This window comes from Lampris incognitus, chromosome 1, assembly GCF_029633865.1.
Source record: "Lampris incognitus isolate fLamInc1 chromosome 1, fLamInc1.hap2, whole genome shotgun sequence".
Taxonomy (NCBI): Eukaryota; Metazoa; Chordata; class Actinopteri; order Lampriformes; family Lampridae; genus Lampris; species Lampris incognitus.
The window spans coordinates 26,447,195-26,473,012 of NC_079211.1; the positions used below are offsets into that span (position 1 = coordinate 26,447,195).

Consider the following 25,818-nt stretch of genomic DNA (forward strand, 5'->3'; position numbering starts at 1 on the left):
CAAGCTACTTGAATAAAAAATCATTTTCATGTTAAAAGTTTCCCAGCAGCCATCTCATTGCTAATTCAGCAACATCTGGTGTGCATGTCTATTCTATCCCATTAGTTATTTAGCAGTGCATTATACAACAAGGACTATACATAGCCAGTACACAGTATGAAAAAATGACAACTCAGCTGTATTTCATTCCAATGATCAGTCTCTTTAATGATAAAATTAAAACAGCTTAAAAGAAAACCAACTGTTATTATGTATCATTCAGGTGGTAAATAAAAAAAAAATCATAATCATGTTCCAGGGTTGTACAAACATTTAAGATACATGAATACATCCTTATTACAGACTAGGAAAAAAATGCAACATTTTTTAAACATGTCACTTTATGTCTTATATTAATATCCAAACTGTATATATCAAATATTTAGCAGTATTATGGATGATATAATGTAACAATAACAAACTGTATACAATATCTGTTGAATTGCTGCTGTTATTCTGGATCAGTTGTGTAAACAAATTCTAGAATTAGAGGAATGGAAAGATAACTTGCACTACACCACTATAAAACCCAAACAAGTAAAAAGACAGGCCAGGGTCCCAGAGAGGACTCACCTAAAACATGTCTAAAAATCTGTGTCAGTATTCATGGCACCTGGCTGCAAACAGCAGAAGCTGAATGATTCTTGTTTTCTCAGAGTGTGAAAGCTTATCATTGCAATAAAAGAATGGTGACTCTGGCTATGTACTTGTTATCCACTAAAATGAGCCCTTTGCATAGTTGTGTACAGACATGTCTTTGGACAGGTAAATGCATATCCTTCCTTGAACAGTCCCCTTTTTGCAAGAAGAAAAAAAAATGTGCTCACACACTGACTAGTTCCACCCAAAATGAAATCAGGAGCAAGGTTTTAAGAGCACAGAAACAATCTTGCAACAATTTGCTCCCTAGTGTTCAATTTGGGACAGATAAACAAGGTATATATAGGCCCTTCTGTGCACAGACTGGACTCCTAATGTTGTAAAAACAGATGAAATGGGAGATAGATTCATGTCGACACATGGGCCATCACGAAGTAGAATCATCTGAGCCTACATTCCCTTGGCTGTGTCCCTACTGCAGATGCACCTATAAGCAGATGGGGCAAAGGTCAACAAAGGCTGCACCACACAATCAAAATGCAGTAAGGAACACTTAAAACTATATGTAGTGTACTTAATTTAGTATATCCCACTCGTCAGTCGACAAGCCCTCATCAAATTCTGAGCTATCAGGAAGAAAAAGGTGTATGTTAATGTAGCTTATGGTGTCCACAAGTCCAGAATGAGTCTCCCAGAGAGATGGACAGAGTGAGAGAAGACAGAAGAGACAGGGAATACAAAAGAGTGTACATTAGGGAGGGTTGTCAGTGACTGAATGATCTGAGTAAATATCGATATATTTCAATCCCACTGAGAGGACGCTTCAACAGTAACCTCTTTTCTTTTTCCAGCCATTATTAACATACCACACAGAAATAGGTGAAGATATATAGTTAATGTATTTACATTACTATGACCGTGCCTCCAGAAATTATCACCCAATAATTATTCTGACTTGGATACGTGTTAAAAAAAAACAACAAAAAACAACAACAACAACAACAAAAAACAAAAAAAACAAAACAAAAAATCAGTGTAAATCTCTCTCTGCATACCTAAATGTTAAAGTTGGTTGAATCAGGTCACAAAGGAGGAGGTCATATATGCGAACAAGATAGGTCAAGAGAATTACATTATATACACATGCAAAATCTTATTTCTGTGCAACTTAGGTGGAAAATTTAGTTTTCGTACATCACCACAAGATAAACCACATGGTTCTACAGTGACAAAGCTTAACTAAACATAATACTGATGAGGGAAAATTGAGGGGGGGGGGCTCATTTTTTACTATAATAAAAGGACCAAGAAGAGTCTTTTCTTGATTGGGGTCTGAATGAGATCACTTAACAAAAGGCTTTTTGGATTAAGGGTATAACACATCATGCCTTGTCCAAGGTTATTCTCAGCCAATAACGTAACAAGGCTGCGGAGGTCCTGACCTCACTTTTAGAGTAGATGCCCTGTCTGCACTGATACGCCTCAGGGTGTTTTTCTGATATGCTGCACTCCTCTTCTTGAGTGTGTCAGTGTCTATATTTGAGCCGAAACGGAAGTCCCCTCTCCAAGAGCCAGTGGTCAAAAAGGAATCATATCGGTCCTCTTTGAGAAGGGTCCCGCAACGGCTTACATCAGCATAGGTCATGGGGAAGACGGGAAGAGTGGAGGTGGCTGTGCGGTAATTGTAGCCACGCTTGCAGACCTTAAAATAAATGACTGAACTGATTAAAAGCAGCAATAGGGAAGAAACTGTTGCCAGAGCAATGATCAGGTATAGTGCTATGTTCTCACTCTCCTGGGTGTCCTCCGTGAGCTCAAAGAGCTCTTTTAAAATGGGCAGGCCGTCATCGATCACTATACTGACCGTGGCAGTGACAGAGAGAGATTCAGGGCCATTGTCCTTCACCAAAATCACAAGTGTTTGTTTCAGTTCATCCTCCTCTAGGAATGCTCGAAGGGTTCTAATTTCCCCTGTATGCAGGCCTACCACGAAGAGGTTAGGCTGCGTGGCTTTCATTATTCTGTAAGAGAGCCAGGCGTTATGGCCGGAGTCGGCATCTACGGCAACAACCTTGGTAACCAGGTAACCCTTAGGTGCCTCCAGCGGTGCCATATCTTCAGCAATGAACCCGGCAGATTGTACAGGGTACAGGATGATGGGTGGGTTGTCGTTATGATCCCCGATAAAAACATGTATCGTGCAAGTGCTAGAAAGTGGAGGATTCCCGCCATCTTGAGCTGTTATCTGAATTTGGAAATTAACTAATTGTTCATAATCGAAGAGCCGTGATGTGTATAGGTCCCCCGTTTCCGAATTGATGGACAGAAACGAGGACACCTCTGGGTTCTTGTCCTTTGACACAGAGTACAGTATTTTAGCATTGGATCCATCATCAATGTCCTCTGCTATCACTTTCATTACAAACGTGCCAACGGGTTGGTTTTCCCACACATTGACATCGTACTCAATCTGTGTAAAGGAAGGGTGATTGTCATTGACGTCACTGATCCTTATTGTTATTATCTTTATGCTGGAGAGCGAAGGCGTGCCCGCGTCAGCTGCAGTCACTGTTATGTTGTATTCTGGGTGTATTTCTCTGTCTAGTGCACCATCAGTCACCAACATGTAGTAGTTCTTCACCTCTGATACCAATTTAAATGGAACATGGTCTGAGATCGCACATTTGACCCAGCCACTGTTGCCAGTGTCCAAATCATAGACGTTAAGCAGAGCCACCATAGTTCCTGGTTTGGAGTCCTCAGTTACGGTGGCGGGCGCCGACTTGAGCGCTATCATGGGCTCGTTGTCATTCTCGTCAATTACGTCAATCCTAAGTTTACAGTGTGATGCCTGACCGCCTCCATCTTTAGCCTGGACATCCAGCTCATGTGCGTTGGCTTCTTCATAATCAATAAGGCCTGCTACCCGAACTTCCCCGCTTGCAGGGTCGATTTCAAAAAGTTCTCTTGTTTTGTCTGACACATGGCTGAAAGAGTATGTTATCTCCCCATAGACACCTTCATCTAAATCCATGGCATTCAACTTCAGCAGCACGGTCCCTGTCACTGAGTTTTCTTGCACTGAGGCTTTGTAAAATCTTTGGCTAAAAACGGGAACATTATCATTGGTGTCTAAAACACGGATGTGAATGGATGCAGTTCCTGACCTGGCTGGGGTGCCCCCATCAATTCCATTGATTGTCAGTAAATATTCAGCTTGCGTCTCGCGGTCCAAAGCCTTTTTCAAAACTAGTTCTGGGTACGCGTTACCATTCATCTGGGTATTAATTTCCAGTGCGAAGTGATCGTTCCGACTCAGTTTGTATTCACGAACCATGTTGGTGCCTAGGTCAGGGTCGTATGCACTCTCCAATGGGAAGCGCCTCCCCAGAACCGTCGATTCAACTAAATCCAGCTCAATTTCTCCAGTGGCGAACACTGGGCTGTTGTCATTGATATCTTGTATATCTAAAACAAGGCTGTATGCTGTTAGTGGATCTTCAAGTAGGAGCTGGTACTGTAGGCTGCAGACAGTCGCTTGCGCGCACAGCTCCTCTCGGTCTATCCTCTGACTGACCAAAAGATTGCCCGAGCCGTTCTCCAATTCACACAGCTGCCGAGTGCTCTCTGCAACAACACGGGCACGACGCGCACCGAGCTCAGTCACTTTCAGTCTCAGATCCCTGGCAACATTCCCGATAACAGATCCGTGTTGCATCTCCTCAGGAAGGGAATAACGAACCTCTCCAAACGACGCAGGGAAAAGTAGGCAGAAAAGAAAAAGATGTATCCTCCATTTGAGTTTTAATCGCTTTCCCATTGTTAAACGTCTTTTAGGTGGATATGGGTCGACTGTCGGCATCATAACAGCTTGACTATAATAGATTATGCTGAAATATATCCACACATTCAAACGGAAATATTGTAATGCGCGTTTCCCTGCTCCTCTATCTGAATGAGGCATGTCCTATTAGGATGCCTGCTTATGTCAGTTTGGATTTCTCTCCCCCCCGCTTCATTTGCGGAGCACCACTTTTCTCTCTCATGTGCATCCTCTCCCATAACCCTGCTCTCTCTCTCTCTCTCTCTCTCTCTCTCTCTCTCTCTCTCTCTCTCTCTCTCTCTCTCTCTCTCTCACACACACACACACACACAAAGCCCTTGGCTCCAACACTGCTCCACTAACACTGACACAGTTAGTGTGAGAGAAGCCGTAGGACTGTTGCCATGGATGCACTAGTCAGACTTTATAAAATAGCGCCACCAAGAGACCAGAGTCATCATTACAGAAGTGGAAAATAAGCAACATTAACTCTGCAAATTATTCTATGATCCACACATCCTGACCTTCTAGGAGTATGCAGTTTACATCCCAAATTTGTGCATATGTTATTGCCAAAGGAATTTCAGACAACAGTCTGGTGATAATGAGCATAGTTTGTCATACAACTAACACAGCTGCATTTATATTAATGGGAATGACCGTCCCTAAACGGGGGGGGGGGGGCTAAGAGTACATCTGTCACCATCTTACAATGCTGTGATTGCAAACATTCCCAAATCCTCTGTGAATAGTACACATGGCCATTGTAACTCTAGTTAGTGGTCACACCCATATTTGCATATGAAACTGGTCGTTGGTTTCTGTCATTATGCGACTGTATTGTTTACGAGGGTGGGGATATCCGCAGTCAGTTTAGACTGAAGATGTCACTTAGATGAGTGATGAAACATATCTGTCATATCTGATTCAGCCTTCTTGGATTTTCTTACTTAGATTATTGAGCATGCATAAAGACACTGCTGCAACTAAGTTCACTTTTCCATTGTACTTTTAGAAAAATAACCAAATAAATGCTTATATTGTGTTGAGGAGAAAATAAATGGCAATTACATCACTGTCTTTACACTCATACACACAATTATCTGACCTTTACCCAGATATAGCCCTGCTACAATGGTGCTTGATAAGGCAGGAAGAAGGGAGACTTTTATCTAGACCGGACCAGCGGGCCAGCCCTACAAACGATAATGTCGCTGATTGACTGACTGACTGACTGACTAAGTGACTGAGAGTTCAGTGTGACACGATAGGGCCGCTGGATCAGGTGACCAACGACGTCACTGAAGTTATACGATTGGTCTGCAGAGCGCACAGTTAAAGCACCCCAACTAACAATCACAAAACACTCACTGGCCTACGTCACAAAAGGATTGCACGGCTTTTGCGGCCGCTAAACCTGCACAAATAAGAGAAAAAAACAAACCGTGTATTTCTCAAAGCACTACAAAAGGTGAAATGCACCCACCATCTGCGCTGCCAAGCAAATAGCGTCTCGTGTTTCAGTAGGCTATCTTATAAAGAATGACACACACACGAGTTGCTCAGTGCAGCCAAGTATCTTCAAAGTGATGTAACATGTTCCTGAGCGCGGGTCATGTGTATCTAAGGTAAACTAGTGGATAGCCGATGGCATCGATCTATCTAGACCCGTAACATCCTCCTTTTCCAAGTATAAACACATGCACATGAAGTTAGTGCAAAATAAAATTACTTTCATATACGAACAACCAATAACAGTGCAACAGCAGTAAATCTCTTCATATCCCATACCAGTGTAATAACCACAGTAGCGTATGATAACATTTCTCCTCTTTTCCCCCTCTCTCCCACATAGCAACCATCAACATTATTCAGATTACATAGTGAGTTTCAGTGGAGGTTTAGACAGCCGTCCAACCCTTGTGTAAGTGTGTCCATCCGAACGCGGAGCGCCAACAGGAGTAGATGGCGCCTTGGGCATGGACCTGATGGGGCTCGGCTCGAACACAGCCTGAGGGGTCTCAATTACAGTTTCTGTAGCTGGATCCCCGTCCGGTGTGTGTGCCGCAGCGGGTTCAACAGGATCGTGCGCGGCTCGTGCAGCTGGCTCAGCCACTCTGAGATCGATCCTGCTACGACGGTACAGGGAGCCATCAATGTCCACAAGATAAGACCTCGGCGCAACCCTGCGGAGACAAGTTCCGACTCTCCAGCGGCCAGTGTTATCACCTGGCAGGGGCTTCATCCGTACGACTTCCCCAATTTCAAGTGCCGGCAATTCACGGGCAGATCTGTCACAGAAGGATTTGGCGAGTTGCTTCCTGTGGCGCAGCTTTTCAGTGACGCCCACGACAACAGCTGGTTCCAGGAGCTTGCTTGCCGCCGGGATGGACGTCTTCAACCGGCGGGACATGAGGCGTTGTGCTGGGCTGCTGCCCATGTTTTCCGTAGGTGTATTCCTCCAGTGAAGCACGGCTTTCCAGGGGTCTTCACCATCATGCGCGGCCTTACGCAGAAGATTTTTTACAATCTTCACGGCCGACTCGGCCTTGCCATTCGCTTTCGGGTGTCTGGGAGAGGAGGTCACGTGCTCAAATTCCCACTCAGAAGCGAACCGTGTGAACTGAGCTGTGAACTGAGGGCCGTTGTCTGTAATAACCTTCTCTGGCTGACCATGTCGGGCGAACTGTGCCTTACATCGCTTGATGACTGTCTCTGCAGACATGTCGGGTAGAAGCTCAATCTCCCAAAAATCGGAATAGTGGTCGACTATTAGGAGATAGTCTTTCTGTCTGAAGCTGAATAGGTCCATGCTCAAGACCTGCCATGGCCTGGTTGGTACTTCGTGAGAGAGCATGGTCTCCTTTTGCTGATTGTGGGCGTACACATTGCAGGTCGAGCAGCTGCTTACAAAATCCTTTATCTCTGACTGCATGTTGGGCCAGTACAATGTCTCTTGAGCGTGTCGGTAGCATGCATCACCCCCTATGTGACTTGAATGTATGCGCGTCAACATTTCTGGGCGGAGTGACTTTGGGATGATGACTTTTTGCCCCCGGAACAGAACTCCGTTCTGCACACTGATTTCATCCCTGAAGGGCCAGTACTCCCTAGCGATGAGGGGCGCTTCCTCCTTTACATCTGGCCAGCCCACGAGAACAGTGTTCTTCAGTGCCTGTAAGCATTCATCTCTGTCGGTGTGTCGTCTGATCTGTTCCAGCCGCTGGTTAGTCACATTCAGGTACTCTGCCTGGTTCACGTGCTGTATGTCTTCCTGCTCTTGTTGCAGAGAGCAGATAGCGTGTCGCTGATATGCAGTCCCTCTGCCGGAGCATCCAGCCGTAGCTCTGCTGAGCGTGTCGCTTATGAACATCTCTGGGCCTGGTTTGTAGATTACCCTCAGGTCGTAGTTCTGCAGAGTCATGAGCATGCTCTGGAGTCTCTTGGGCGCATTGAGAAGTGGCTTGCTGAAAATAGAGATCAGAGGCTTATGGTCCGTCTCTGCTGTGATTGGGTCGCGGCCATATAGGTAATGGTGAAACCTCTGGCAGGCGAAGACGATACTGAGACACTTCTTCTCAATTTGTGCATAGTTTTTTTCGGTGGGGGTAAGAGCCCTCGAGGCAAATGCGATGGGCTGACCTTCCTGCATGAGACAACAACCGAGACCGCTCTGGCTGGCGTCGCTCTGGATTGCGATTGGCTTAGTTACATCATAGTAGCGCAGGACGGGCATGGCTGTCGCCAGCGCCTTAAGCTCATGAACCGCCGCCTCGTGCTTAGGCAGCCAGTGCCAGGGTGTGTCCTTGTCCAACAGGCGTCGCAACGGCTCGCAGACAGTAGATAGATGAGGCATGAACTTGGCTAAATAGTTAGCGAAGCCAATGAGACGCTGCACGCCCTTGGCATCTGTTGGGTTCGGCATGTCAATAATGGCTCTCACCTTCTCTGGATCGGGCTTCAGTCCAGCAGATGAGAGAATGTGGCCATGAAACTGCACCTCAGCCACCTTGAACTGCAACTTCTTCAGGCCGAGGCGAAGCTTGACCTCGCGGCAGCGTTCCATCAACGCCGCAAGCTTGACATCGTGGTCATCCCCAGCCTCCTTGTCTGTGTCCCCGCAGCCGACGACCAGGATATCGTCTGCAATGGGCTCAACGCCCTTCAGACCGGCGAGGAGCTCGTGCTGCTTGCGCTGATATACCTCGGGCGCCACCGATACTCCAAATGGTAGCTTGAGCCACCGCTTCCTCCCCCAGGGGGTCCAGAACGTGGTCATGAGGCTACTCTCATAGTCCAGTTTGCATTGCAGGAATGCATCCCGAGCGTCCACTAACGTGAAGACTCTGGCCTTGGGCAATTTATACAAAATGTCCTCCAAGGTAGGCATGATGTAGTGAGAGCGCTTTAGGGCTTTGTTCAATGGTTTAGGGTCAATGCATATTCTCAGCTTCTCCGGTTTTTTAACAATCACCATGTTGCTGATCCAATCTGTAGGATCTGTGACAGGCGCAAGGTGGCCGTCAGCCTCGTACTTGTCCAGCTGGGCTTTGACTGCTGCTTTCATTGCGATTGGGACATTGCGAGGGGCACTCTGTACTGCAGCAACACTAGGATCAAGGTCAAAATGGACCTCCCCAGGCACGGATTCCACAGGGGAGTTGAACACGTCACTGTATCTGTTGATAAGCTGTTCTTTAGTTAGGGCTCCTGGTTGTGTGTGTTCCATTTTGAGCACATCCTCTGGAATTGTGAAATGCATGAGCCCTAAGCGTTCACAGGTGGAGCCTGACAGAAGAGGATGTTGGCTGGTCCTCACTATTTCGAATGAGAGCTTGTGTGTTTGGCCTCTCACAGTACAGTCAGTCTCAAAGGTGCCCATAGAGCTCAGTGTTTCCCCCGAATACAGCTTCAGTCTGGTGTCACTCGGGCGGAGAGGTGTGTTTGGGGCCAGCCTTTTCTTGTCTTGAAAGCCCATTACATTGCAGGTGGCTCCAGAGTCCAGCTGACATTGTTGTGGCTTGTCGTGGAGTTTCAGAGTCACAAACCACTTCTTTCCTTTGGTGTGCACTGCGCCGATTGACTCAAACATGTACAGATCATCTGCATCATTACTATCCTCTGGGGGTTCTTCTGTGTATTCCACACAGTTTACCTTGCCCTCAGCATGCCCCTTTTTGCTCTTTAAGCACACTTTAGAAAAGTGATTAAGTGTCCCACATGACCTACATTGTTTCCCGAAGGCCGGGCAATGCTCTCTGCCCCTTGAATGCGAGCTGCCACAATATTTGCAATTGCCTGCATCTCCTGCTGTTCTGGGTGGATTGCTCTGTTTCCATTGGTTTTGTCTGGGTTGCCTAGCAACGGCATGCACTGCTCTCATACGGATGTCAGTTTGCTCTGCTGCGCGACACATGTCAATAGCTGTGACCATGTTCAAATCCTTCTCTCTCAACAGCCTGCGCCTAACGGCCTCGCTTGCAACTCCCAGGACTATCTTATCACGGATCATTTCATCTTTCAACTGTCCATACTCACAGGTTGCTGCCCTCTCTCTCAGTCTCGTCACAAAGGTATCAAACGATTCTCCTTCCTCCTGCTTGCAACTCCCGAAAATGTACCTCTCGTATATTGTGTTTTTTGCTGGCTTGAAGTATTTCCCCAACTCTCTCAGTATGGCGTCAGGATCCCCTTGATCGTCTTCTGAGAGGTTCAGATTGTGGCGGTAAATATGCCTGCATTCACTTCCCATCACACTTCTTAGAGTAGCCGCTTGTATTTTCTTGTCCTTGCCAAGTATGCCCGTGACGAGGACGTAGTCTTCATATTCGGCCCGAAAAATGTCCCAATTGACACTCCAATCGCCTGTGAAGCTCATCGGGGACGGTGGTGGAATATTCACGTTAGCTGCCATTGTATGTGATGCTATCGGCGCCGGTAATGATAGCGTTAGCTCCTCTGTGACAACGTCTTCAGCAGAAGTACTTTGCTCTGAATCGGAATCCTCCGACATGTGACCTACTCAGGCCTACAAACTTAAACATGCGAGCTAGTAAAATAAGAAATAAGTTCTCCGACTTCTGGCACCATGTTTCAGTAGGCTATCTTATAAAGAATGACACACACACGAGTTGCTCAGCGCAGCCAAGTATATTCAAAGTGATGTAACATGTTCCTGAGCGCGGGTCATGTGTATCTAAGGTAAACTAGTGGATAGCCGATGGCATCGATCTATCTAGACCCGTAACATCTCGGTGCTCCGTATTTACCTTAGATACGATGCATACATTTAGCAGAAAATTGGCCCATTTCTACGCAAATGAGCCTCATTGCAAAACAACAGCGGTACTAGCCAGACACAGACATCGTCATGCCGGGCGTGATCGTTAAGTGGCTATTTCGAAGGAGAACACTATACCGTCTTCCCCTCTTGTCGCTACTCAGCAACGGCACTGGCAGCAAGTGTCAACACCTTCCTTACATTACGACTCGGGAGACAGTTAGCGTTGTCCACAGGTGTAATAACGTTGGAAGGTGTGAAACTATAAATAAAACCATACATTTTGAATTACTGGAATAGCAGTGCATAGTAACAGTTAACTTACCTTTGCAGAGCACACGTGTTCCTCCTTATGTTCTAATTAACTGAACAATACGGTGACTAAATGACATAAACTTAACAAAATGTCTAAATGTAAGTAAAGATATGCATCAAAATAAGCATATACGTACAGACGATGCCACGAAAGATGAAAAGAGATATAAATGGATTGCGGCGAAGGCCGTCAACACGTCATCTCAGCGTAAATACACATACTTCCTGGTTGTTTTAACTTCCTGAGTCATGACCCCTAAAACTGTACGCAAACTGCATTACTAGAATCCACCGTTAGATGTCAGCAATGTATTACGACCGTAACAGCAAAAACGTCACTTTTTGATTCAACTGAGACCGAAATAATTCGCAGATTACACTGGTTGCCCGACAAACAATTCTTGCTATACTTGATGACATCAAGGATTACATTGAACCCTCCTACTGTGTTCTTGGCGCAAAGCCAACATTTACATTTTGCCACATAGATAATTGCAATCAGACGCAACACAAGGGCAAATTTCACTCGGCTGCAAAACTTGTTAGGCGTGTTTGCGCTGTAATACCGATAGCACCAATATCTTTTGTGAATCGGACCTTTTGATGTGGCAGATAACGGTTGCAAGTGATGCACACTTCATGGCGCTATTGTAACGTGCATGCATAAGTAGACACGTTGGTCCTTGATAACGGGTCAGGCCCTTTAGTCGAGCGGTTAGCGATGTCTCCCGCGGTGCGGGCGATACTGATTCGCGTCCCGGCCGCGGCAGTTCCTGTGGTTGCCACCCGAATTTCCTACACTATCAGCGGGCGCAAGCCATTTTTTGTGAATTCGCCTGTCAATACAGAGTGAGTCTTTGAAAAACGAGAGACATCCGTAGATAGAAACAAATGAAAGAGGAGGGGAGTTAACAGATCATTAGTATAGGTATGCTTACAATTAGACTTAGAGCCTGGAACTCCAGGCCTGCACTGACTGGAGTGTTTTTGAGGCTGCATCTACAGACCTGGATGAATTTACTGACACTGTGACATCTCACATCAGCTTTTTTGAGGACATGAGTGTGTCCACCAAAACCTTCTGTACCTTTAACAACAATAAGCCCTGGTTCACAGCTAAACTCAGGCAGCTTTGTCAGGCCAAAGAGAGAGCTAACAGGTGTGGAGATAGGATCCAGTATAACAAAGCCAGAAATACACTCACAAAGGAGATCAGAGTGGCAAAAAGGTGCTACTCTGAAAAGCTGAAAAACAGATGTTCTGCCAATGACCCATCATCAGTCTGGAGAGGTTTGAAAGGCATTACCAACTACAGGAGACCCCCACCCCACACACACACACACACACACACACACACACTGCAGGGAACCATCAACTGGCTGCTGGCTGACAACTTAAATGGATTTACTGCAGGTTTGAAAAGCAAACTTTCACACCCCTGACCCTCTCCGGCTACAATACATAACCATCTGTACTACCTGCCAGCCACTCTCCACAACCCACTGAACCCCTACCCACACTGAGGATCTGTGTTGAGGACATGCACCAGCTCTTCAAGAGACAGAAGACCAGGAAGGCAATGGGCCCAGATGGCATGTCACTCTCCTGGCTTAGAGTATGTGCTGACCAGCTGGCCCCCATTTTCACTCTGATCTTCAACAGATCAATGGAGCTGTGTGAAGTCATCTCCTGCTTCAAGAGCTCCACTATCATCCCAGTCCCCAAGAAATCCCATATCACAGGATTAAATGACTACAGGCACATTGCCCTAACATCTGCGGTCATGAAATCCTTCGAGAGGCTGGTGTTGGCCCACTTGAAAGAAATCACAGGTCCCCTGCATGACCCCCTACAGTTTGCCTACCGAGCCAACAGGTCAGTGGATGATGCAGTCAACATGGGATTGCACTACATCTTCCAGAACCTCAACTCCCCGGGGACATATGCAAGGGTGCAGTTTGTGGACTTCAGCTCAGTCTTCAACACCACTGTCCCAGATATCCTCCACTCCAAACTCACCCGGCACACTGTACCAGCCTCCATCTGCCAGTGGATTAAAAACTTCCTGACAGACAGGAGGCAGCTGGTGAGGCTGGGGAAAATTACATCCAGCATCCAGACAATCAGCACTGGCACCCCCCAGGGATGTGTGCTCTCCCCTCTACTCTTCACACTCTACACAAATAACTGCACCTCAGGTGATCCATCTGTTAAACTCCTGAAGTTTGCAGATGGCGCATCCATCATTGGTCTTATCCGGGATGGTGACGAGTCTGCATGTAGAGAGGAGGTTGATCAGCTGGCCCTCTGGTGCGGCCATAACAACCTGGAGCTAAACACGCTCAAAACAGTGTGGAGATGACAGTGGACTTCAGGACACCCCCAACATTACCCCCTTCCCCTTAATCATGCTCAACAGCACGGTGTCTATGGTGAAAACCTACAGATTTCTGGGTTCCACAGTCTCCTAGGACCTAAGGTGGTGGACATGTAACATAGACACAATCAACAAAAAGGCCCAGCAGAGGATGTACTTCCTCCACCAGCTCAAGAAATTCAACCTGCCTCAAGAACTGTTGATTCAGTTCTACGCTGCAATAATCCAGTATGTCCTCTGCACATCCATCACTGTCTGGTTTGGTTCGGCCACCACACAGGACAGGGACAGACTACAATGGACAGTTAAGTCTGCAGAGAAAATCATTGGTGCCAACCTGCCCGCCATTCAGGATTTATATATACCTCCAGACTCAGGAAATGGGCAGACAGCATCACTGCGGACCCATCAAACCCTGGTCACAACCTGTTCCAACTTCTTCCCTCTGGTAGACGCTACAGAGCACTTTACCACAAAACAACCAGATATAAAATTGGTTTCTTTCCGCGGGCTGTCATTCAAATGAATGCTCAACATTGTTAAATAAATCCCACCATTTTGTACATATACTGGTACACTCTGTCATGTCCAGCTACCTCAGCCATATATATATGTACGTAAGTAAGCTGCCAACATCTATTTCAGCATCTCTGATATATTATTTACACCACTGCACTTTATCACCTTCTATTTCACCTGTATAATCAATCAATCAATCAAGTTGCATTTTATAAAGCGCTCTTCTAGCTGCAACAGCCACTCAAAGTACTTTACAATTAATTAATTCACACGCATGCTACATGTATAAGTCAATCCTGTGTATATATCTGAAGATTGTTGTGTTGTAGTGTTGTTATTCTATGTTAACTACACTGAGAGAGCCACGAAAGCTGAGTCAAATTCCATGTGTGTGCGAATATACATGGCCAATAAATACGATTCTGATTCTGATTCACTCTCTCTCTCAAGTAAAGTGCTGTTTGCACTTCACTGTCACAATACCAGATCATAATGGTTACTGACTGTATAATCTGTCAGTACTTTTATAATAAGTATTTTCCATCCTATATGTGTGTTGAGCCAGGAAAACAATCATGTTATTATGAGAATAAGTGTAACCTTACTTCCGTATATGACAAATAAACTTGAAACTCTCAGGGATGACATGCTTTTGGATGTTATGTTGTAGTTTCTGCCCCCCTTAATATACACTATTTAGTGTGAAAAACTACAAGATATCACCCAAATCTTTTTCCTATGTCATACACCTCATACTTACACATAGTGAGAGGGAGAGCGACAAAATGGAGTTGTTTATCACAAACTGTAAGTCTGAGGAATTCTACCCTCCACAGTGTAGTGCTACAATACTATCCAAGAACTTCCCATTTTCCCAAACTAGCCCTCACACCTGTAGCAAATGTACTGCATTTAGTATATAGCACCTTTTCAGCTGTAACAGCCACTCAAATCACTTCCTCAATTAATGCCTCACATTCACCCATGCTCATGCTCATGCTCTCTCTCTCTCTCTCTCTCTCTCTCTCTCTCTCTCTCTCTCTCTCTCTCTCTCTCTCTCTCTCTCTCTCTCTCTCTCTGTGTGTCTCTCTCTCTCTGTGTGTCTCTCTCTCTCTCTTTCTCTCTCTCTCTCTGTCTCTCTCTCAAAAACACACACACACACACACACACACACACACACACACACACACACACACACACACACACACACACACACACAATTGGCTACAGTGATTATGATTGGGTAATTCTGACCAGACATAGTGAAAATATGAATCAATTAAACAAAAAATCAGATATTAATTGCAACTGGCTAGCGTTTATAAACATAAATGAAGAAGATGATTTAATCCCCATCGCTGTACCGCCACCTCTTGCTTACACACAGACTGCTTCACACATGCGCAGACACCTGAAAGCCAAATAATCCCCATGTGAAGGGGTACCCCGTGTATCTCCACTGCTCCCCAAAAGCAAGTCTTCTCAACTTTGCTCATTTTAAGAATTTTATTTGCAATTTAGGAAGGGCTAAGCAGCTCAAACGTCCGTGCATGAACATGTAGCTACACATAAAATCACCCCCCCCCCACACACACACACACACACACACACACACACGTACGCACGCATGCACACACACACACACACACACATTAATGTCGGTGTCAACCATGCAAGATAAAAAACAGCTCATCGGGGCATTTAGGTGTCTTGCTCAAGGATACCTGGATATTTTTGCAAGTAGGAGCCGAGGATCGAACTGGCAACCCTCCAGTACCAGACGACCTGCTCAACATCCGAGCCAGCAGATAGGCGCCATCGCATAAGTGTGAGGATCTTCTATCACATTATGAGCAACATGGTACAAACACAACTTAGAGTAAAATGTTCTTAAAAAAAACAAAACAAAGAAAGCCTCTCTCTACGATCCTATTGCTCTCTCTCTCTCTCTCTCTCTCTCTCTCTCTCTCTCTCTCTCTCTCTCTCTCTCTCTCTCTCTCTCTCTCTCTCTCACACACACACACACACGCACACACACACACGCACGCGCATACACAAAAATTGGCCACAATTTCCAACGCTGACAAAACACGGTCAAGTCATATAACTACTGGGTTTTGACCTTGTCTTGTTTTTTTGTTTTTTTTTCTTTCTGTTCAACTGTGATACTTCACCTGGATACAATTTCATTATCTGATAAAAAAAAAATTAAAGATTCTACCTGTTGGGTTTATCTAGTCTTACCTCAGGGAATCCATCAGCATCTCCAAATACTTCACTAAAATCAGTTAGACTTTTCTTCAGAGTCTGGTCTGCAGGCAGTGTGTTGTCATTGTAAGATCTCACAAACTTGAAGTCACTGGTTCTAGAGCCCGTTGTCAGATACGCGTCATAATTGTAAGTGCTGCGTAAAGTTCCTGTTCCGTCAACTTCTGCGTAATTAGGAGGCAGATAAGCACTGGGGATGGCCACCGCTCCATCAAACAACAGTCTGGGTTTTCTCCTGCGACAAAACCTCACACCCAGGATGACAATAATGAAGGTCAGGAAAAAGGTGGAGACTGACACCAGCGCGATGATCAGATAAGAGGTCAGTTTGGAGTTAGTCTCATCATAAGACATGTCTTTCAGTTCTGGCACTTCAGCCAAGTTATCAGAAATCAGTAAATACATGGAACAGGTGGCAGACAGAGAGGGCTGTCCGTTATCTTTCACTGCCACAATAAGATTCTGTTTCATGTTGTCAGATTCAGAAATGTCCCGCTGTGTCCTGATCTCTCCACTGTGCAGACCAATAGTGAAAAGTCCCGGATCAGTGGATTTGACTATATGATAGGACAGCCAGGCGTTCTGTCCGGAGTCTGCATCCACCGCTATCACCTTGGACACCAGAGAGCCCCCGTGAGCTGCTTTCGGGAGGAGTTCCGTCATGAAGGAGTGTCCCTCCGGGGCGGGGTAAAGTATCTGAGGACAGTTGTCATTCACATCCGTTATGAAGACACTGACGGTCACGTTGCTGCTGAGTGGAGGAGAACCGTTGTCTCGCGCCATCACGTGAACTTTAAAGCTCCTGAACTGTTCATAATCCAACGACCTGACAGCGTGGATCAGCCCCGTGTCTCCGTTAACGGAGAGATAGGAGGACACCGGGGCACCGTTCACCTCCCCAGGTAAAAGAGAATAAATCACTGTACCGTTTTGTCTCCAGTCTGGGTCTAGGGCACTAACGGAACATAAAGTAGATCCAGCTTTGTTGTTTTCAGTCACGTAGGCGTTGTAGGACTGCTCCTCAAACACAGGTGGGTTGTCGTTGACGTCAGCTACAGATAAGTGAACACTTTTAGAGGAGGAAAGAGGAGGAGAGCCCTCATCAGTAGCAGTGATTGTGATGTTGTAATCAGACACTAGTTCGCGGTCTAGTTCAGCAGTGGTCACCAGAGAATAATAGTTTTTGATGGAGGGAACCAATTTAAAAGGAACATTTTGTTGAATGGCGCAGCGGACCTGTTTGTTATTCCCAGAATCTCGGTCTTGTACGTTGAAAATGCCAACCTCGGTACCAGGCGATATATTCTCTGGTATGGGGCTGGTCCAGGATTTCATATTGATCATAGGGGCGTTATCGTTCACATCAGTAATAGCAATGCTTACTTTCGTGTATGAGGATAGCCCCAAGCCGTCCTTCGCTTTAACGCGCAAGTCAAACGATGTGACACTTTCGAAGTCCAGAGAGCCAGTCACACGTATTTCACCTGTTTTGCGGTCAATTTTAAATATCTTCCTCACATCCTCCGAAACGTGTCCAAAGTCATACGTTACGTCTCCGTTTATCCCCTCGTCTGCATCAGCAGCACTCACGGTAACCACTACAGTGTCCACCAGAGCGCTCTCTGGCAGACTGGCTTCATACACGGCCTGGCTAAACACCGGGGCGTTATCATTAGCATCCAGCACGGTGACGCGTATGGCTACGGTACCTGATCTCCGTGGAGAGCCGCCATCAAGGGCTGTGAGAACCAAACTGATCCCGTTTTGTTTTTCACGGTCGAGCTCTTTATCCAAAACAAGCTCGACGGTGTGTCCACTAACTGCCAGCATGAAATGGTCATTGTTTTGGAGGTTGTATGTTTGGACGGAATTGGTTCCTATATCCGCGTCGTGCGCCTCCTCTATCAGGAAACGGGCTCCCCTGACTGCAGACTCCTGAATTTCCAGAGTAATCAAATCTTCGTTAAACTGTGGGGAGTTATCGTTGATATCTTGGACGTGCAGACCGATGCGGTGCAGCTCCAGCGGGTTTTCCAGCACAAGTTCGTGTTTGAGGACGCAAGACGCCTTTTCCCCGCACAGCCCCTCTCTGTCCACCCTCTCCGCAACAGTCAAGTCTCCGTTGTTCAGGTTTATTTCGCTGTACTGTTTGCCGTGCCCATCGGCGTCTATGCGGGCTTTTCTAGTGGCTAATGTGCTGGTGTCTAGTCCGAGATCCTTGGCTATATTACCAATAACAGATCCGCGTTTCATCTCCTCTGGGAGGGAGTAGCTCACGTCTCCACACCCAGTCCGCAGCCAAAGGAGAGAGAAGACGAAGCCGCACGTTTGCAGCACGAATCTGTCGACCCTCATCGTCGTTAATGCGGCGCCTCCACGAAGATAATGTGGTCAGCTACTAAAGCAGTTACGTGTGAAATTCCGCTGCGCTACCGACTACATCCAGTCCGACCAAGCGACACGAGAATACCGCTTTGTGTCCGTCTGCACCAAAAGGTGGAGGAATAAAATCCTCTTACCATTGCTGGTAGACAGCGACACCGCGAGCACAGCTCAGAGATAGCACTCAAGTTAAAATATAGATTACGAGTTTTAGAATTAATTGACTAAAACACAAAGAGTCGTGCCTCCAAACACGACAACGACGTATATGCTTGTAATGTTTGCAGCCATGGAACCAAACATTGTAAGCAAGAGATTCAGATTTACATGCATTAACTTGGCTGTCACTTATTATGTTATTTACAGAAGGCAGACTACTGTAAAGAACAGAGACAACTATGCATTCATGGTGGACCAGACGGAATAAGCAACGTGGTACAAACACAACTTAGTATAAAGTTATTCTTCACAAAACCAAAGAAAGTCTCTTTCCAACCCCTCTCAGCGACACACACACACACACACACACACACACACACACACACACACACACACACACACACACACACACACACACACACACACACACACACACACACACACACAATTGGCTACAGTGATTAGCTTCAAGTCACTCTGGTCAGACTTGAACCTACCTTGCCTACTCTGTTCTTGGCGCAGAGCCACCATTTATATTTTGCCACACGGATATGTGCAATCACACACAAAACAAGGACAAATGCTTCAATAATGCAAACACACACACACACACACACACACACACACACACACACACACACACACACACACACACACACACACACACACACACACACACACACAGTGGGCTACAGTGAGTATGTTCAGGTCTCTCTGGTCAGACCTGATGCTACTGTGAACCTACATTGAACCTACCTTGTCTACTGTGTTCTTGTTGACATACAGGAGAGAGGTCAACAATCTAACAAAGTGGTGCCAAGAGAATAACCTCTCTCTTCACGTCGACAAAACCAAGGAGCTGACTGTGGACTACAGGAAGAAAAGGGGGAGGCTGGAACCCCATCACCATCAACGCGGCTGCTGCAGACAGGGTCAAGAGTTTCATGTTCCTCGGTGTCCACATCAGGACCTCACCTGGGATGACCCCACCAGCCATGTGGTGAAAAAGGCACAGCCATGCCTCTTTCACCTCAGGCGACTGAAGAACGTTGGCATGGGGCCCAAGATTCTGCAGGCCTTCTACCAAGGCACAACCGAGAGCATCCTTGACTGGATGCATCACTGTCTGGCATGGGAACGGTACTGCCCACAACCGCAAAACGCTGCAGAGCGTTGTGTGGATGGCCTGGGACACCAGTGGATATGAGTTTCCCTCCATCCGGGACATATGTAAACGGATGTTGTGTCAGCAAAGCCCACAGGATTATCAAAGACCGCAGCCACCCCAACTATGGACTGTTCCAGCTGCTACCTTCAGGCAAGCGGTACCACAGCCTAAAAGCCGGGACCATTATGCTCCAGAACAGCTTTTTCCACCAAGCAACTAGGCTTTTGAACAAATAACTTTAAAGACACTATGCCTGTTACCGGACTGACTGGTACTGACCTATGGTCTTCAGTGGATCATCAGTTCACACACACACACACAGTTCGGCATACAGGAACACACAAATGTGTAAACAACTGCACACACATATGCACATTTATTAAGGCAGAGCCTACATACACACAGCACCTTACATACACCACACACTATTAGTATTATTATTACTGCTTTTTTGTTTTGTTGTTATTTTATTGCTATCTTTGCTGCAGTGTTGAGTTGAAACACAAGAATTTTACTCTCTTGTACTTAGAGATGTAACAATAGAGGATCTTGAATCTTGACTCTTAATGCCTCACATTCACCCAGGAGTGCGCACGCACGCACGCACACACACACACGCACACACACACACACACACACACACACACACACACACACACACACACACACACACACACACACAATTGGCTACAGTGATTCTACAGTGATTATGTTCAGGTCACGCTTATCAGACTTGAACCTGAGTTCTGTGTTCTTCACGCAAAGCCACCATTTCTACTTTGCCACATGGGTAAGAGCAATCACACACAAAACAAAGGCAGCTTTACAACGAATGCAAAACTTTATGTGCGTGTTTGCGCTTTAATATCATTAGCACCAATATATTTTGTTAATTATCTGATACAAATTAAAGATTCAACCTGTTGGGTTTATCTAGTCTTACCTCAGGGAATCCATCAGCGTCTCCAAATACCTCGGTAAAATCAGTTGGACTTTTCTTCAGAGTCTGGTCTGCAGGCAGTGTGTTGTCATTGTAAGATCTCACAAACTTGAAGTCACTGGTTCTAGAGCCCGTTGTCAGATACGCGTCATAATTGTAAGTGCTGCGTAAAGTTCCTGCTCCGTCAACTTCTGCGTAATTAGGAGGCAGATAAGCACTGGGGATGGCCACCGCTCCATCCAACAACAGTCTGGGTTTTCTCCTGCGACAAAACCTCACACCCAGGATGACAATAATGAAGGTCAGGAAAAAGGTGGAGACTGACACCAGCGCGATGATCAGATAAGAGGTCAGTTTGGAGTTAGTCTCATCATAAGACATGTCTTTCAGTTCTGGCACTTCAGCCAAGTTATCAGAAATCAGTAAATACATGGAACAGGTGGCAGACAGAGAGGGCTGTCCGTTATCTTTCACTGCCACAATAAGATTATGTTTCATGTTGTCAGATTCAGAAATGTCCCGCTGTGTCCTGATCTCTCCACTGTGCAGACCAATAGTGAAAAGTCCCGGATCAGTGGATTTGACTATATGATAGGACAGCCAGGCGTTCTGTCCGGAGTCTGCATCCACCGCTATCACCTTGGACACCAGAGAGCCCCCCTGAGCTGCTTTGGGGACGAGTTCCGTCATGAAGGAGTGTCCCTCCGGGGCGGGGTAAAGTATCTGAGGAGAGTTGTCATTCACATCCGTTATGAAGACACTGACGGTCACGTTGCTGCTGAGTGGAGGAGAACCGTTGTCTCTCGCCATCACTTGAACTTTGAAGCTCCTGAACTGTTCATAATCCAACGACCTGACAGCGTGGATCAGCCCCGTGTCTCCGTTAACGGAGAGATAGGAGGACACCGGGGCACCGTTCACCTCCCCAGGTAAAAGAGAATAAATCACTGTACCGTTTTGTCTCCAGTCTGGGTCTAGGGCACTAACGGAACATAAAGTAGATCCAGGTTTGTTGTTTTCAGTCACGTAGGCGTTGTAGGACTGCTCCTCAAACACAGGTGGGTTGTCGTTGACGTCAGCTACAGATAACTGAACACTTTTAGAGGAGGAAAGAGGAGGAGAGCCCTCATCAGTAGCAGTGATTGTGATGTTGTAATCAGACACTAGTTCACGGTCTAGTTCAGCAGTGGTCACCAGAGAATAATAGTTTTTGATGGAGGGAACCAATTTAAAAGGAACATTTTGTTGAATGGCGCAGCGGACCTGTTTGTTATTCCCAGAATCTCGGTCTTGTACGTTGAAAATGCCAACCTCGGTACCAGGCGATATATTCTCTGGTATGGGGCTGGTCCAGGATTTCATATTGATCATAGGGGCGTTATCGTTCACATCAGTAATAGCAATGCTTACTTTCGTGTATGAGGATAGCCCCAAGCCGTCCTTCGCTTTAACGCGCAAGTCAAACGATGTGACACTTTCGAAGTCCAGAGAGCCAGTCACACGTATTTCACCTGTTTTGCGGTCAATTTTAAATATCTTCCTCACATCCTCCGAAACGTGTCCAAAGTCATACGTTACGTCTCCGTTTATCCCCTCGTCTGCATCAGCAGCACTCACGGTAACCACTACAGTGTCCACCAGAGCGCTCTCCGGCAGACTGGCTTCATACACGGCCTGGCTAAACACCGGGGCGTTATCATTAGCATCCAGCACGGTGACGCGTATGGCTACGGTACCTGATCTCCGTGGAGAGCCGCCATCAAGGGCTGTGAGAACCAAACTGATCCCGTTTTGTTTTTCACGGTCGAGCTCTTTATCCAAAACAAGCTCGACGGTGTTTCCACTAACTGCCAGCATGAAATGGTCATTGTTTTGGAGGTTGTATGTTTGGACGGAATTGGTTCCTATATCCGCGTCGTGCGCCTCCTCTATCAGGAAACGGGCTCCCCTGACTGCAGACTCCCGAATTTCCAGAGTAATCAAATCTTCGTTAAACTGTGGGGAGTTATCGTTGATATCTTGGACGTGCAGACCGATGCGGTGCAGCTCCAGCGGGTTTTCCAGCACAAGTTCGTGTTTGAGGACGCAAGACGCCTTTTCCCCGCACAGCCCCTCTCTGTCCACCCTCTCCGCAACAGTCAAGTCTCCGTTGTTCAGGTTTATTTCGCTGTACTGTTCGCCGTGCCCATCGGCGTCTATGCGGGCTTTTCTAGTGGCTAATGTGCTGGTGTCTAGTCCGAGATCCTTGGCTATATTACCAATAACAGATTCGCGTTTCATCTCCTCTGGGAGGGAGTAGCTCACGTCTCCACACGCAGTCCGCAGCCAAAGGAGAGAGAAGACGAAGCCGCACGTTTGCAACACGAATCTGTCGACCCTCATCGTCGTTAATGCGGCGCCTCCACGAAGATAATGTGGTCAGCTACTAAAGCAGTTACGGGTGAAATTCCGCTGCGCTACCGACTACATCCAGTCCGACCAAGCGACACGAGAATACCGCTTTGTGTCCGTCTGCACCAAAAGGTGGAGGAATAAAATCATCTTACCATTGCTGGTAGACAGCGACACTGCGAGCACAGCTCAGAGATAGCACTCAAGTTAAAATATAGATTACGAATTTTAAAATTAATTGACTAAAACACAAAGAGTCGTGCCTCCAAACACGACAACGATGTATGTGCTTGTAATGTTTGCAGCCATGGAACCAAACATTGTAAGCAAGAGATTCAGATTTACATGCATTAACTTGGCTGTCAGTTATTATGTTATTTACAGAAGGCAGACTACTGTAAAGAACAGACAAGCCGACGTGTTGAGAAGACGGAATGGGCAACGGGGTAAGAACACAACTTAATGTAAAATTCTTTTTCACAAAACCAAAGAAAGTATCTCTTTCCAACCCTCTCACCGACACACACACGCATGCGCATGCGCACGCACACAATTGGCTATAATGATTATGTTAGGGTCATTCTTATCAGACTTAGTGAAAATATGAATCAATTAAACATTAAAAGGTGAGATATATATTGAAACTGACTGGATTTTACAAACATGAAAGAAAAAGTTTATTGAACTCCCTACGACTGTACCTCCACCTCTTGCTTGCCCACACATTCCTGCACACATGCGAAGACACCTGCCATCCGACTGATCCCCGTGGGAAAGGGGATCCTGAGCTTTTCCACTGCTCTCCCAAAACCACGTCTTCTCCAATGTGGTCATTTTAAGAATATGTTTTTGAACTTACGCAGTGCTCAACAGCTCAAAGGGCCGTGCATGCACATTTAACTACACATAAACATGACACCAGGAACACTCCTGACCCCTCTCTCTCTCAAGCAAAGTGCTGTTTGCATTTTACTCTCACAATACCTGATATGTTTTGGGATGCTATGTTGCAGTTTCTGCTCTGATAATTTAGTGTGAAAAACTACAAAATATCCCCACAAATCTTCATCCCATGCCACACACCTCACACTTACACATAGTGAGAGAAAGAAAATAGAGTTGTGCTTCACAGAGTTATTATGTCTGAGCACTTTTACTCTCCGCAACGCAATGCTAGAGCGTTGTTCAAGAACTTTCTATTTCCCCACACTAGCCCACAAACCTTTAATACATGTATTGCATTTAGTATATAGCACCTTTCTAGCTGCAGCAGACACCCAGAGCACTTAACAATACATTAATGGCTCACATTCACATATGCATGCACACAATCACACACACACAACTGGCTGCAGTGATTATATTCGGGTCAGTCTGATCAGACTTGGTGAAAATATGAATGGATTAAACGTTAAAAAGTGAGATATTTATTGAAACCGGCCGGCTTTTATAAACATGAAAGAAAAAGGTAAGATATAACTCCCCGTCAAGGTTCCTTCACCCCTTGCTTGCACACACATCTCTGAACACATGCACAGATACCTGCCACTCGAATGATCTCCATGTGAAGGGGTATCCTTTATTTCCCCACTGGTCGCCAAAAGCACAAGTCTTCTCAAGGTTGTTTGTTTTAAGAATCATTCTTTGAACTGACAAAGGGCTCAGCAGCTCCAAGGCCATTGCATGCACATGTAGCTACACATAAACGTGACACCAAGTGCACTACTGACCCATCTCTCTCTCTCCCACTCTCTCTCTCTCCCACTCTCTCTCTCACACACACACACACACACACACACACATACACACACACACACACAGTCTGCTTTCACAATCCTTGTGTGGACCCCTCATTGACTACATTCATTTCCTAGCCCTTAACCCTAACCTTAACCACACAAACTACATGCCTAAACCTAATCTTAACCTAACCCTCATTCTAACCGTAACCCTAAAACCAAGTCCTAACCCTAAACTAGACCCTTTTCCTTGTGAGGACCTCTTAAATGGCCACACAAGGTACGTGCTGTCAGGTTTTGCTATCCTAATGAGGACATTTGGTCCACACAAGGATAGCTAAACACGTACACACACACACACACACACACACACTCAGCTCCCATAACACTGACATCAATTAGTAGGAGAGACGCGTAGAACTGTTGCCTTGGATACAGTCAGACTTTTTACAAGAGCGCCACCAAGACACCAGGCTCATCATTACAATAGTGGAAAACAAGCAACAATATTGCCACGAAAACATTGTTCCACGATCCACACATCCCGACCTTCAAAGACAATGCCCTTTACATTCCATATACGTGTATACACGTTAAAGGCATTTCAGACAACACTGTGGTGGTAATGCCTATAGTTTGTCATACAACTGACGCATCTGCATTAATGGACAAAACAATAACAGCTCGTCGCAAAACTTAAACACTGCTGGAACAGAGTTTAATTTTCAACTGTATTTTTTAGAAAAGGAACCAATTAAATGTTTATATTGTGTTGAGGAGAATATCAATGGCAATTACCTCAGTACCTTTACACTCAT

General features: G+C 46.0%; 3 protein-coding genes across 5 annotated transcripts in view; all 3 read right to left on the bottom strand.

The window, feature by feature from the left end:
- The window catches only part of LOC130122884 (protocadherin gamma-A11-like), a 311,235-nt gene that overhangs the window by 198,382 nt on the left and 87,035 nt on the right, over positions 1-25,818 (bottom strand). The window lies entirely within an intron of this gene.
- LOC130123829 (protocadherin gamma-A11-like) lies at positions 1,021-18,593 on the bottom strand. The gene is made up of 2 exons (XM_056293169.1): positions 16,198-18,593; positions 1,021-1,126 (listed from the first exon to the last, which is right to left on the bottom strand). Exons 1-2 carry the CDS (start codon positions 18,574-18,576, stop codon positions 1,112-1,114), a joined length of 2,394 nt encoding a protein of 797 aa, XP_056149144.1. The 5' UTR covers positions 18,577-18,593; the 3' UTR covers positions 1,021-1,111.
- LOC130126427 (protocadherin gamma-A11-like) lies at positions 20,838-23,252 on the bottom strand. Its single transcript, XM_056295943.1, has one exon. The coding sequence runs from the start codon at positions 23,250-23,252 to the stop codon at positions 20,838-20,840; it is 2,415 nt and encodes an 804-aa protein (XP_056151918.1).

Excerpts from the sequence above, each read along its gene's own strand:
- LOC130123829 (XM_056293169.1), bottom strand. The coding sequence starts at position 18,576 with ATGAGGGTCGACAGATTCGTGCTGCAAACGTGCGGCTTCGTCTTCTCT.
- LOC130126427 (XM_056295943.1), bottom strand. The coding sequence starts at position 23,252 with ATGAGGGTCGACAGATTCGTGTTGCAAACGTGCGGCTTCGTCTTCTCT.